This window comes from Staurois parvus, unplaced genomic scaffold (genome assembly GCF_062004578.1).
Source record: "Staurois parvus isolate SC_StPar_1 unplaced genomic scaffold, SC_StPar_1.0 ptg000401l, whole genome shotgun sequence".
Lineage (NCBI taxonomy): Eukaryota > Metazoa > Chordata > Amphibia > Anura > Ranidae > Staurois > Staurois parvus.
Genome location: NW_028318197.1, coordinates 3,066,406 through 3,078,523, shown reverse-complemented (window position 1 = coordinate 3,078,523; position 12,118 = coordinate 3,066,406). Strand labels below are relative to the sequence as shown.

Genomic DNA, 12,118 nt, shown 5'->3' with positions numbered 1-12,118 from the left:
AAAAAACGCTGAACAGCTTCTAAACGTCAGTTTATCAGCTGCAGTGTACATGAGCCCTAAGTGGTTTTACCAAGCTCATGGATGCACCATCTAATCTGTGATGCTCTTCCCCCACCTCCTGATCCTCTCCAGCTCTTTTCTTATCTTTCTTCCTTTTTTCTCTCTCTTTACTCTGTCCCTTTTCTCTTTCATTTGTTAACAGCACACCAGTCACCATTGAGCTCAGGCCCTGAAGCCATATACTGGTCAAACTTGCCTGTATTATCTTCCCTACATCTGCTACTTTTTAACCTTTACTATACCACTGGCCTGTGTGCCTAGCTAATGCACTACGTATCTCGTCCTGGACTGTAGTGTGTTACCTTGTGAAAACAATAAAAATCACTGAACAGAAAAAAGCAAATCCTTTAACTCTACACTGATAACCTGTTAAGGCTTTTAAAGCATCACCTATGAAAAAAAAACTATAGTTTGTTGCTATATTCGGGTGCACACAATTTTGGGTCTCAACATATTTGGTAACTATTTAGGCTCCATGTACACGGGACATTTGGAAAACACTTCTGAACAATGGAAACTGACTGCTTGAAAACGTAGGTTAAAAAACACCTGTTTAGCCACGTTTGCATACTGCGTTTATGTGCGTTTATGTGTGTTTGCGTTTAGAAGCGTTTTTAAAGATAACATCAGGAGGCCTTCCAAAATGCCCAGAATGCACTGAAAAACAGTAAAAAATTAACTATTTCAGACATTTTGAGAGGAATAGAGAGAGCAGAAGCAGAGAAAGCAGTATGTGTTGACCTGTCTTTCCTGGTTGTATTCACTATGGATCCCATCATGAGCATAATGCGGCACGTTCTACCATTTTTTCCTTCACGCAAAACCTAGAACTGACTGCACTGGTGTACCGGGTCCATTTGAATACATGGAAAATGCTTTGCATGCATTTCTGATGATGAAAAAAGGCTCTGGACAGCATTTGGATATGGAAAAACGCTTCTAAACGCAAACGCACATAAACACGGTTAGCTGCGTTTACAAGCGTTTGGCGTTTGAAACGCTGATAAAATCTACTCCTGAACGCAAGTTTGGTGCGTTAAAAAAAACAACTGTAAATTCAACTGCCTGTAAACGACTGTAAACAACATAGTGTACATGGACACATAGGAAAACATAAGGGAGAGTTCAGAGGCTGCTGAAAAAAACGCAGAAAAGCTCCTAAACATGAGTTTATCAGCTGCAGTGTACATGAACCCTAACTCTTTTTATTCTCCAGGGTCTCTTCTTTCAGAAAATATATAATGATTGAGGGTTCCAAGCCATTTTCTATCATAAAATGCTGTTTTTTTGCCGTGGAGAGCAAGTGGTTAAAGTATAACTAAAGGCAAACTTTTTTTTTTTTTTTTTAGTTTTGGACAGAGTGGAGAGGGATTAGAACACCTGTCAGTTTTATTGCTGTCTGTGTCCCCCATTAAGATGATTCACCCTCTTTATTTGTCCTGTTTACCATTATCATTGAAAGTGAAAGTAAAAGAAAATCCCAAATTTTGTGTTGTCCCCAGAACAGGAATACTGCGGAAATTTTCCAATGGGGACACTAGTTCTGACAACCTGGGGGTCCCCAAAGAATTCCCTTAATTTTCAGGGATTTCCCCTCACTTCCTGTTTGGCTATGGGACAATAAGTGAAGGGGGATGTCTGCAATGGGACACAGGTGGCGAAAAAAAAATTTGACAGGGGTTATGACCATCCCCTCTACCCAAAATGAAAGAAAAAATACTTTTGCCTTTAGTTCTACTTTAAGTATTCTTAAAATGTACTGTAAAGTCCAACTAAATTTGTCCCTTGTTCTGTTAAATACACAATTGAAAGTGTTTTATTATAGCTGTTTGACCAAGTGCAAAAAAAAAAAATTACAGCCTCACCAGCTGAAATGCACTAGCAGTTTTGTCATGACCGATTGTCAATAAATTGTAATTGAAGGATCTGGAACTGGGTGCAAAAAAAAAACAAGTAGCTGCTCATTTGGCCAGAAATCATGTGAGCCAATAACTTCATATGCTTTCTGCCTCTAGACTGTTATCAGTTAGCATTGTTCCCTGCTATCTCCGTAGACTACAAAACTCCTTTCCCTGTTATGGAGAAGAGAAGGAGGTATTATCTAGTCCTAACACAGTGTTATGTATTCCTAACACACTCCCTATCCCAAGGTGACAATGCTGCTCAATACTGTTGTCATGCTAGGATAGGAAAAGTGTGAAAATGAAAACTAATGCGCCAACCACATCACAGAACTGGTAAGCTGCAATATTATAATTTTTTACCCTTGGGTTTAGACACACTTTAATCACCGATCACACCACTCCTATTTAAAATCGTGCCATTTGTGTGCAATTTCAGGTGCAATTTCTAAAGACTTTATTGCTGCTTGTGAAGATTTTCAAGGATTTCTTGCAATTTGCAGTGTGATTTCCAATTATATTCTATGTATGCGAATTCGCAACAAAACTGCATAAAAAGTAATGCAAGAACTACTTTAGAAATCGCACTGCAGCAAATCACACATTAAGGCATTGACATTCACATTCATTAGATATGATTTCAGCTGCAATTTTGATTCGCAAATCGCATCTGAAATTGCACCGGTATGACCGGGCTCTTAAGCAACTCCTCTGTTCAGAAACAACAGGTGCCGATCTTAGTCACCGATCACACCACTCCTATTTAAAATCGTGCCATTTGTGTGCAATTTCAGGTGCGATTTCTGAAGACTTTATTGCTACTTGTGAAGATTTTGAACGATTTCTTGCAATTTGCAGTGATTTCCAATTATATTCTATGTATGCAAAATCGCAACAAAACTGCATAAAAAGTAATGCGAGAACTACTTTAGAAATTGCACTGCAGCAAATCACACGTTAAGATACTGACATTCAAATTCATTAGAAGCGATTTCAGGTGCGATTTCGATTTGCAAATCGCACCGGTATGACCAGCTCTTAAGCAATTCCTGTGTTGAAAAACAACAGATACACTGTGATTAGTTGCTCAGAGAGCCACATCCAGGTACATTGTATCAATATTTGTTTATATTTAAAGGATAAGTTCACTTTTTAAAAATAAATAATAAATGCATGTTTTTTTGCAGGTAATACAATGTGAATTTTTTTTTTTCAGTAGTCTGCAGAGCATTGCACCCATGATCAGCAAATTGCAGGTGTAAAGTTAGGCTCCTGCAGACTCTCAGTACAGCTGTCTGCCTGTACCTCCCATAAGGGCAGACAGCTGTCTTACCAGCATCCTCGCAGTTCATTGAGAACTACAAGCTGTCTGCTGCAGTGGAAGATGGGACTTGTAGCTCATTCTTTCACAGAACTTTGTGAATGAATGACACGTCTGAGCGAGCAGAGCCCCACGCCGTGGTGCTGTTTTGAAATTGTGACAATGGCTGCAGGGATCAGGGGGTAGTGAGATCAGGGGTATTAATATGTTACATGTTACATCCAGGGGCGGACTGACAACTCATGGGGCCCCCGGGCAATAGGGGATCATGGGGCCCCTGTGTCCTTACCCAAACTCAAAAAAGCCTATGAAAGGTACCATGGGCATTTCATGGGGCTCCCTACTGACCCCGGGCCCTCGGGCAGTGCCCGAGTTTTCAAACGGTCAGTCCGCCCCTGGTTACATCCTGAATATGGGGGAACGTAACATGTTACTATAGGTGAACTGTTTCTGCCTTCAGCACTGGAATGGCAGGTCTGATAGACAGACTAGGACCTCCTCTGTCAAACTAAGAGCAGGCCCCAGCACTTGTACATGTGGGCACTGTTTCAAAAGGAAAGGGATTTAGGACATACAGCCGGTTGTAGACAGAAGAAAGAATTTCCCCCATCTGCCCCTTCATCTTAACCACTTCTATACAGAGCACTTATACCCCCTCCTGCCCAGGCCAATTCTCAGGTTTCAGCGCTCGCACACTTTGAATGATAATTTCTTGAGGCCCAAAAATGTCAGAACAGTACAGATATCCCCAAAATGGCCCCTTTTTGCAAAGTAGACAGTCCGACGTACTTCATAAGAGGCATGGTGAGTTTTTTTAAGTTGTATTTTTTTTACATACTGTCACCAGTGCAGTACAACATCATCATATAACTGGTGTGGCAGTGATCAGGGACACTGACTGGTGACAGTACGAAAAAAAAAAATTGATAATTTTTTTCAGTATTTTAATTTTTATTAATTTTTTTCTCTTTTTTTAAGATTTTGTTTCATATTACTCTATGACCAAAGTAGTATAATGTTACCATAACAGTAACATTGTACTACTTTTGGGAAGTGAACAGTATTTTTATTTTTTATTTACACAATTTGATTGCTTATAGCAAATAATTTCTTTGCTATATGCAAGCATTTAACTGAATGAAATCGATTCATTACGTTTTTTTTGTTGTGATTAGCTGTGATTGGCTACGGCTAATCACATGACACAGATGGGCTGTGATTGGTCCAGCCTGTGCAAGAGATCGCTGTGACCATTCACAGCTAGACACACTTGTATACAATGGATGGCATGAAAGGAAGCCATCCCTTGTATACAACTTATGTGACCTGCTGTGATTGGTCACAGCAGGTCACATGGTACTGGCAACGGGGCCGGTACACAGATATGTAATTGGCCGTGTCCGAGGTACACATGACAGATCTCGCCACAGCGCGGCCCTGCGGGCATGCGTGATCCGGGAAGGATATCACATGACGCCCTCCCGGAGGGACGAAGTGTTCACCCGGCCAACATTTTATTATAGGCTGGCGGCAACTGGTTAAACAACAATATTGTGACTCTGTAGCAAGTCACAATATGGGGTTGGGGTAATCTGTGTCAGACATTTGTGAACACTGCACAAGGACATACATTTACATGAAAGTGCCATCTCTGGTCCAGCATCTCAGTCCAGAAAGTAGATGCTGTTCCTGCATGATGCCTGAACAATGAAGGTTCCATCCTTCTGGAGAGAAATATGGATTGAGGGGGAGTACTGTGATCAGTAAGTACTACGTTTACACAACATACCTGCACTTAACATGAAAAAATATATCTGATGTGTTCTTCGTCTAATACTTATCAGGGCAAAAAAGCAAATTGTACTACCAGTCCATGCTGATATCAGGGCCTACGCCTTTGGCAAAATAATGTGCAATACACTGCATATTAGCTGTGATATTAGATACATACAGGAAGTCGATCTTCTTTCTGTAGAGTCTTCCTATTCTTCCTCTTTGATCGTTTGTTTTTTGAGTTGTTGCTTCTGGCAGTCAGCCCATCCTCGCTTGCTGCAGGGGTAAATAAGAATTATATAAAGAGGAATGCCAAAGCAGTGGATTAAGTTTAAAAAGGTTATCCAAATACTATTTGTTCATAGGAATGTTCTGGATTATACATGCACAGTATTATCTAATGTGCGTTATTTTTCCATTGAACTTACTGCTGTATACCAATAAACACCAAACTCTGTACATTATCAGTAGTCTTCTTATAATGAACTAGCAAAGAAGTGAGCATTTACATTTTTCTGGGTTACTTTTGGGATGCTTGATTTGGCCAGATGAACTCACATTCAACTCAGTTTCTTACATTAAAAAATGTATCATGCACAAAGCCTTTTAATATAGGCTTTAAAAAAATTGTGATTTCTGTGCCTCTTCTGAATTTTGAGAATTAATTTCTCTACAATGATTATAGCTACAGAGATGAACAAGGGTTTGTTTTAACTTCTTTTGGCCACTTTCAGACAGGGCAGACTCTGATCTGCTCAACAAGGGATCTGTCCATTGATCCTCTGCTGATCAGAGCAGAGCAGGTGAATGACAGGTCCGTGTCCACTCAGTTTATGCAGAGCACATATGGACAAAGCCCACTCTGCTCTATGGCTGGCCAGGAGTAAATGGACTCCACTGTTTGATCCCCTTCCATTTCTTTTAGGGGACTGAATTGGATTGGAGGTAAACAGGTGTAAACGAACACAAGTCTGCAGGTCCATAGAGGTGAACGGAGGGTCTGATCAGTTCTGCCTGAAAAAAAGACAGGAGAACCTGATCGGCCCCTCGTGTGAAAGGGGCCTTTATAGAATATGTGAGCATTAGGACAAATCCTTTTTTGCTCATTTGCTCTAACCTAACCCATCACATCTTACAGTGTCTATTTACATCCAGTGGTGCGATTCTCAAGGTGGCCATAGATGAATTCATCTGAATTTCATCTGAATTTCGATCCATGTGTGGCCACTGCAGATGGACAGAAGTAAATCTATCTAACGATCAACTTCTGTTCAACCATCCTGTTGGATAAAAGCCACTTGATCAGCGGCTGCAGCCAATGGGTAGTCTCCTTGCTGTCAGAATACAATAGCACAGCAGGGAGGATTCCCCCTTCCACCTCGAATGTGTGGATGAAGGAAATAGGTTCAGTTCTTTTGTTCAACCCATTGGCTTAACGAAAACAAAAAAAAAGCACTGACCGATGCATGGCTAGCTTAAAGTGGTTGCAAAGGCTAAAGGTTTTTTACTTATATGCATTCTATGCATGAAGGTAGAAAACCATTTGTGTGCAGCAGCCCCTCATAATACCTACCTAAGCCCCATTGCAATCCAGCGATGTGCAGGAGAGCCTCCGTTCTCTGGGGACTCTCCGTCCTCATTGGCTGAGACTGCTATCAATCATAGCCAGTGAGCCAATGAGGAGAGCCAATGGGTGGGGCTGAGTGTGTGAATGGATATGCAGAGCAGCGGCTTTGGAGCGAGCCTGCTTGGGTGCCCCCATAGCAAGCTGCACTATGGGAGCTAATATACAGGGTCTCCCAAAAGTCACCATATATAAGAAAAATTTACAAACTCATATTATATTTTACATTATATTTTTTATATTAATATATTTTTAGATATAAATATTTTATAAAAAAAGGTATATTTAGCTACACTTTCCCATTTTCCCTATTTATGGCAACTTTGGGCACACCCTATATAATGTATGCTCAGCTGACAGGTCAGACAACCCAAACCTGTTAGTTGATTGTAGACGCTGAAAAGCTAAGCCATCTAATAGAAGTAAAACTTTTTTCTTAAACTGGCTATACACTAGTAGGATTTCATACAAATGTTTTCATTTTCAAAATGCTCTTTTGATTTTCTAATGGTTAGTGGGGTCAAATGGATGCTTATTTTTGACTGTAGTGACAAAAACATTTGAAGAAACAGGATAGAAAATTTTTCTCAAGTGAACAAAATTCTAACTGTGAATGTGCTTTTTGTTCAGGAAAAAACATGAATATTGTAGTGAAGCCTTTTAATGTATGGGATTATGTTTAAATAGCAGACAGGGATGCAAATTTAGGGGCTTTCAAACTAAATTAGTTGACTCAACAATTGCAAGAAAGAATTCCCTCCAGCCCCAAAGCACCCCCTCCCATGTTGAGGGCATTTGGCCTGGTGTGGTTCAGGAGGGGGGGAGGGGCACTAGCTCGTCCTGAGCTGGCTGCATGCTTGAATAAGGGTCTGGTATGGATTTTGGGGGGGGCCCCACGCCATTTTTAAAATAATTTTGGCGTGGGGGTTCCCCTCAAAATCCATACCAGACCCGAAGGGCTTGGTATGGATGGAGAGGGGACCCCACACCGGCTTTTTAATTATTTTTTTAATTGCCGGCAATTCTTTCTTTTACATTCAGCTGTCAGTGGGGAACCCCGCTGACATCTTAAACATTGACGCATGGTTTTCACTACTAAAATATCACATGACTTGATAAAATAACTCATGCAGTATTTTAGTAGCATTTTTTAGTGAATTCAAACTTTTTTTAAAAAAATGCTATGCGGTATCCTATCACATACTCGGATGCAGTAAGATACCGCTTAGTGAATTGTGTTCATTGACCCAAAACAAATGGGGTAGGGAAGCCTACCCCACCTCCACCTAAGAACTGTACTTGAATCACCTCCGCCAGATCATCCCCCGCAGCTATCACCTTTTGTATCACCTCCCCCTTCCTTTAGATTGTAAGCCCCATGAGCAGGGCCCTCCTATTCCTTCTGTACTGAAATGTATTGTAATTGTACTGTCTCCCTTATATTGTAAAGCGCTGCGCAAACTGTTGGCGCTATATAAATCCTGTATAATAATATGCATACCAGGTGTTCTGATTTCGTTTTTAACCTCACTCCTAGTCATACATTGAACCTCTGTTCCTATGAACACAACCCATCAATTTACAAGGATCTACTGATATGCAGGGAAGAAGAACAAGGCCATATGGGGGAGTGCACTCAAATCTGGTGCAGCTGTGCAATAGTAGCCAATCAGCTTCTAACTTCAGCTTGTTCAATTAACCACTTCAAGTCCGGACACTTTCACCCCCTTCCAGTCCAGGCCAATTTTCATCTTTCAGCACTATCACACTTTGAGTGACAATTACTCAGTCATGCAACACTGTACCCATATGAAATTGTTAGCCTTTTTTGACAATAAAATCTGAAAGCTGGTTAATTTCTGTGCATAGCTGCACCAGATTTTGCACTATGCTGGTTTAGTAAATAACCCCCCAAGTTTTCAATGTGTAGGAAATACAAGCTCAAATGTAGGTATAGATGCAAAACTTACCCACACTGGATTGTGTCTCATCCATATCATCTCTGCCTTCTGTCACCTTGCTCAGGAAGTGATTGCTGGACAGATTTATTGGCTTTCCAGTCACAACATTCTAGAAAATGAACATAGCTAATGTTTAAGGTTTACATACTGTATACTAATACAGTAAAAATAAATAATACATTGAATCAAAGCCCCTTCACATGTTCTTTCTCTCCCCTGGCGCAGTAGCTCTACAAAGAAACAAACAGAGGGCGCATAGCCTAGTGCATTACCTTCTAAAAATGAGATTTATTGAATAAAAAGTAGTATACTCAGAAAAAAATAAAATCAAAGGCACATCACAAAAAAGACTGCATGGTCCAATCTCCCTAGATGGTGGCTGTTGGGGGACTATAGGCCTCCAAATTGGTGACGCGTTTTGAGGCAGAACCTCTGTCACGTACCCGGTTGGGGAGCCTGAAGTGGAGAGAGGGCGTCCTCTTACAACTCCCGCTCGGAGCCCCTGAAAGTGGGAACAGGGGCGCAGAGCCAGGAGGGGCAGGAGTGCCATGTAGATCTTGAAGCTGTCGGCAGGTTGCTGGGACCCAGGAGATCCGGACACAAGCCAGGTGCGGGTGCAGGAACGTAGGTGCAGCAGCGAGCAGGTGAGGCGACAGTGAGGATGCGGGTCTTGGGACCAAGCACCAGTGCGTGAATGCGGTGGCCGACAGGTATGGCGGTGATCCGGATGCAGGTCAGATGCAGAGCCGTGGGTGCAGCGGTAGGTAAATATAGTAGCCGACAAGATGCAGGTCAGGTGCAGGCAGAATATAATAGCAGAGTCAGGCAAGCCGGCTCAGTATCAAGCGGGCAGATAAGTACAGAAGGAGCAGGCAAGAGAATGGTCAGGGATAGCCGGGGTCAGTGCAGGCGGAGTTCTTTCTTAGGCGGGTAATGCAGAATACAGGTATCAGGAATGTATGCAGGAATGTAGTAGACCAGAAGGCAGTGATTTTACTGCTAAGCAGGTTTAAATAGCCCGCCTGACATGATGTGTGCGCTTACTGCATGCGCGAGTCTTCCGCGCTAATGTACATGCGCGGCCGCACATGCCTGCGCACTCACACCACCGCGACTCGAAGGGAACCGTTGCCGTCGCACCGCTGCACGGCGACAGGATCCCTAACAACCTCTTTCTCAGAGCCCACTGGTTCTGCCTCGAACCCCTTCCCTTCGATACCCATCCCTTAAGCCTTGCCTACTGACAGGTGGACTGAACTGTCAGTTGGTCTGGATCCTAACCGCAGTCTGCCATTTAGTGAAGGCAGTACTATATGAATGATACTGACCTTGTCTGTAACTAGGACATAGTTTAACCTCAGACTGACTTCATATCCATCTTCATGCATTGTGGCTGATATAATCTGGAATAGAAAAGAAGGCAGAATATATGTAACAATGGTGGTGCTTGGTGACTGGCCCTGTGCTTCCATGGGGGGCAGGGGGAACAGTCAGCTGTGTGCAAGCTCTAAATGGTGAGACTTAAACAGGGGTTTCTTTTCTTGCTCCTGGTGGCTGAACAGAATTGGTGGGGAACAAAGGAAAGGTAAGTATAGGCTGCTGGGGAGAATGGCATTAAACTGATCCTGCTGCTTTCCCCAGCACGGGCTTAAACTGGTCATAGATGGATTGAAATTTGTCCAGTTTAGCGAGGACCGCCTGAATTTCGATGCATGTGTGGCTGCTCCCGCTCAACTGAAGTCGACCTAATAGTCAAATTTGTTGAATGGGCCTATTGGAAAATTTTTCTTGACCCCCCCTATCAGAATATAATGTCTCAGCAGGAAGCATTCTATCCATCTTGATTGTGTATAAACACCCCCCCCCCCCAAAAAAAAAACAATCCATTGATGGCCAGCTATACATTAAAGGAGAAGTACAGTCAAAGCTTTTTTGACTGTAATTCTCCTGTAGATCACAGGGGTGCAGTTCATCCTGCACTCCTGTGACCCATTTCAGCTGACAGCGGATTGAAGTGTGCTGTCAGCTGACGTCACTCAGCCAGTCCAGGCTGGGGAAAGATCCTGACTTCAAGGTCTGGGTCCATCCCAGAGTCTGGAGCGGCACCTAGCTCAGCCTCTCAGCGAAGCGCTGAGAGCCTGAGCCATCAGCTCCCTAACTGCACAGCCCAGTGCTCCAGTGAGCACTGGGGGGGAACTGAGCAGACAGCAGTGACTAACAGTCCTACTGTGAGAGCTGTGAGAACTCAGAAATCAGCAGTCATTTTAGCACTGAGTTCTCACCCTTGGAGCCAGCAGGGGACAAAATAATGATAATAATTATGTCATATTTACCTGTACTGTGCATTGTTTTTGCACAGGTCCTGTGCCGGGGCTGCTGGCTCCTCCCTCCTGCCGCTTGCCCTCAGAGCAAGCAGCCTCACTCCCGAGCCGCTGCTCTGCATGTCCATTCAAACACATAGTGCGGCTCAGCCCCACCCCCTCTCTCACTCCAAACTGGCTCATTGGTTGTAATTGACAATGAGCCAATGAGGAGGGAGAGTCCCTGGAGAGCCGAGGCTCTCATGCACATAGCTGGACCAGGATTGGGCTCAGGTAAGTATTAGAGGGGTGTGGGGGTGCTGCACAGAGAAGGTTTTTTTTTACTTTCATGCACAGATTGCATGAAGGTAAAAAAAACCTTGAGCCTTTACAACCACTTTAAAGAACCCTGCTAAGTATTTTTCCATCTAAACTAGTGAAACCACATATCTCCAATGCAATTTCAGAAGAAAAACCCCCTGTCTGTGAAGGAAGTAAGTGTTAATGTGATTTCAAGAGGTAAATACCATAAATTTTAATTCATATCAAATAAAATAACAAATAACTTCTTCCTACAATCACAAATCACTAAAAAAGAATATTTACTCAGCTGACAATCACTGAATGCCAAAAACCTACAGATATACACAAATTCACACGAATACAGAAAATAACACTAGTGATTAGAGTGTTGAATTAAATTTTGCTGAGTGATGTATGTGATAAATTCATACACAGAACTTGTAGAAAAATGTTCATAAACAGTGCCACCATCACCTACTAATTACATAAATACAGCTAGGTATAAAAGGAAGAACTGTATCATGAAAATGTATAATTGGAATTATAATTAGTGAAAGAAACAAACTGAACTGTAATATGTGAAGGAAACCAGAGAACGTAACATTTATGAAACCAGTCAGGAACTACAACTGGAGTAATCGCCTAATGCATAACACAGATCTGAGATCCAATGGTCTATCTTGTATATATACGTCCTTATATACTGGTACATTGAGTCTACTGTATTAACCTCCATAGCAGTCTGATTATGTCCATATTTCTGTGCTCAAAGCGGTACATTTTTTTGCATGGAAATATGTATTTTTTTTAATGTAGGCCTGTAATTTGTAGGAATAACTCACTGAAATCTGACCGAACAAGAGTCTAGTAAACAT

General features: G+C 42.2%; 1 protein-coding gene across 1 annotated transcript in view; it reads right to left on the bottom strand.

Annotated features, from left to right (window-relative positions):
- Positions 1 to 12,118, bottom strand: part of DZANK1 (double zinc ribbon and ankyrin repeat domains 1) — a 78,363-nt gene that overhangs the window by 9,418 nt on the left and 56,827 nt on the right. Inside the window, exons 15-17 of the mRNA XM_089686511.1 lie at positions 9,969 to 10,043; positions 8,650 to 8,749; positions 5,234 to 5,331 (exon numbers count right to left, since the gene is read on the bottom strand). Coding sequence (XP_089542637.1) covers positions 5,234 to 5,331; positions 8,650 to 8,749; positions 9,969 to 10,043 — 273 coding nt within the window. The remainder of the gene's footprint in view (positions 1 to 5,233; positions 5,332 to 8,649; positions 8,750 to 9,968; positions 10,044 to 12,118) is intronic.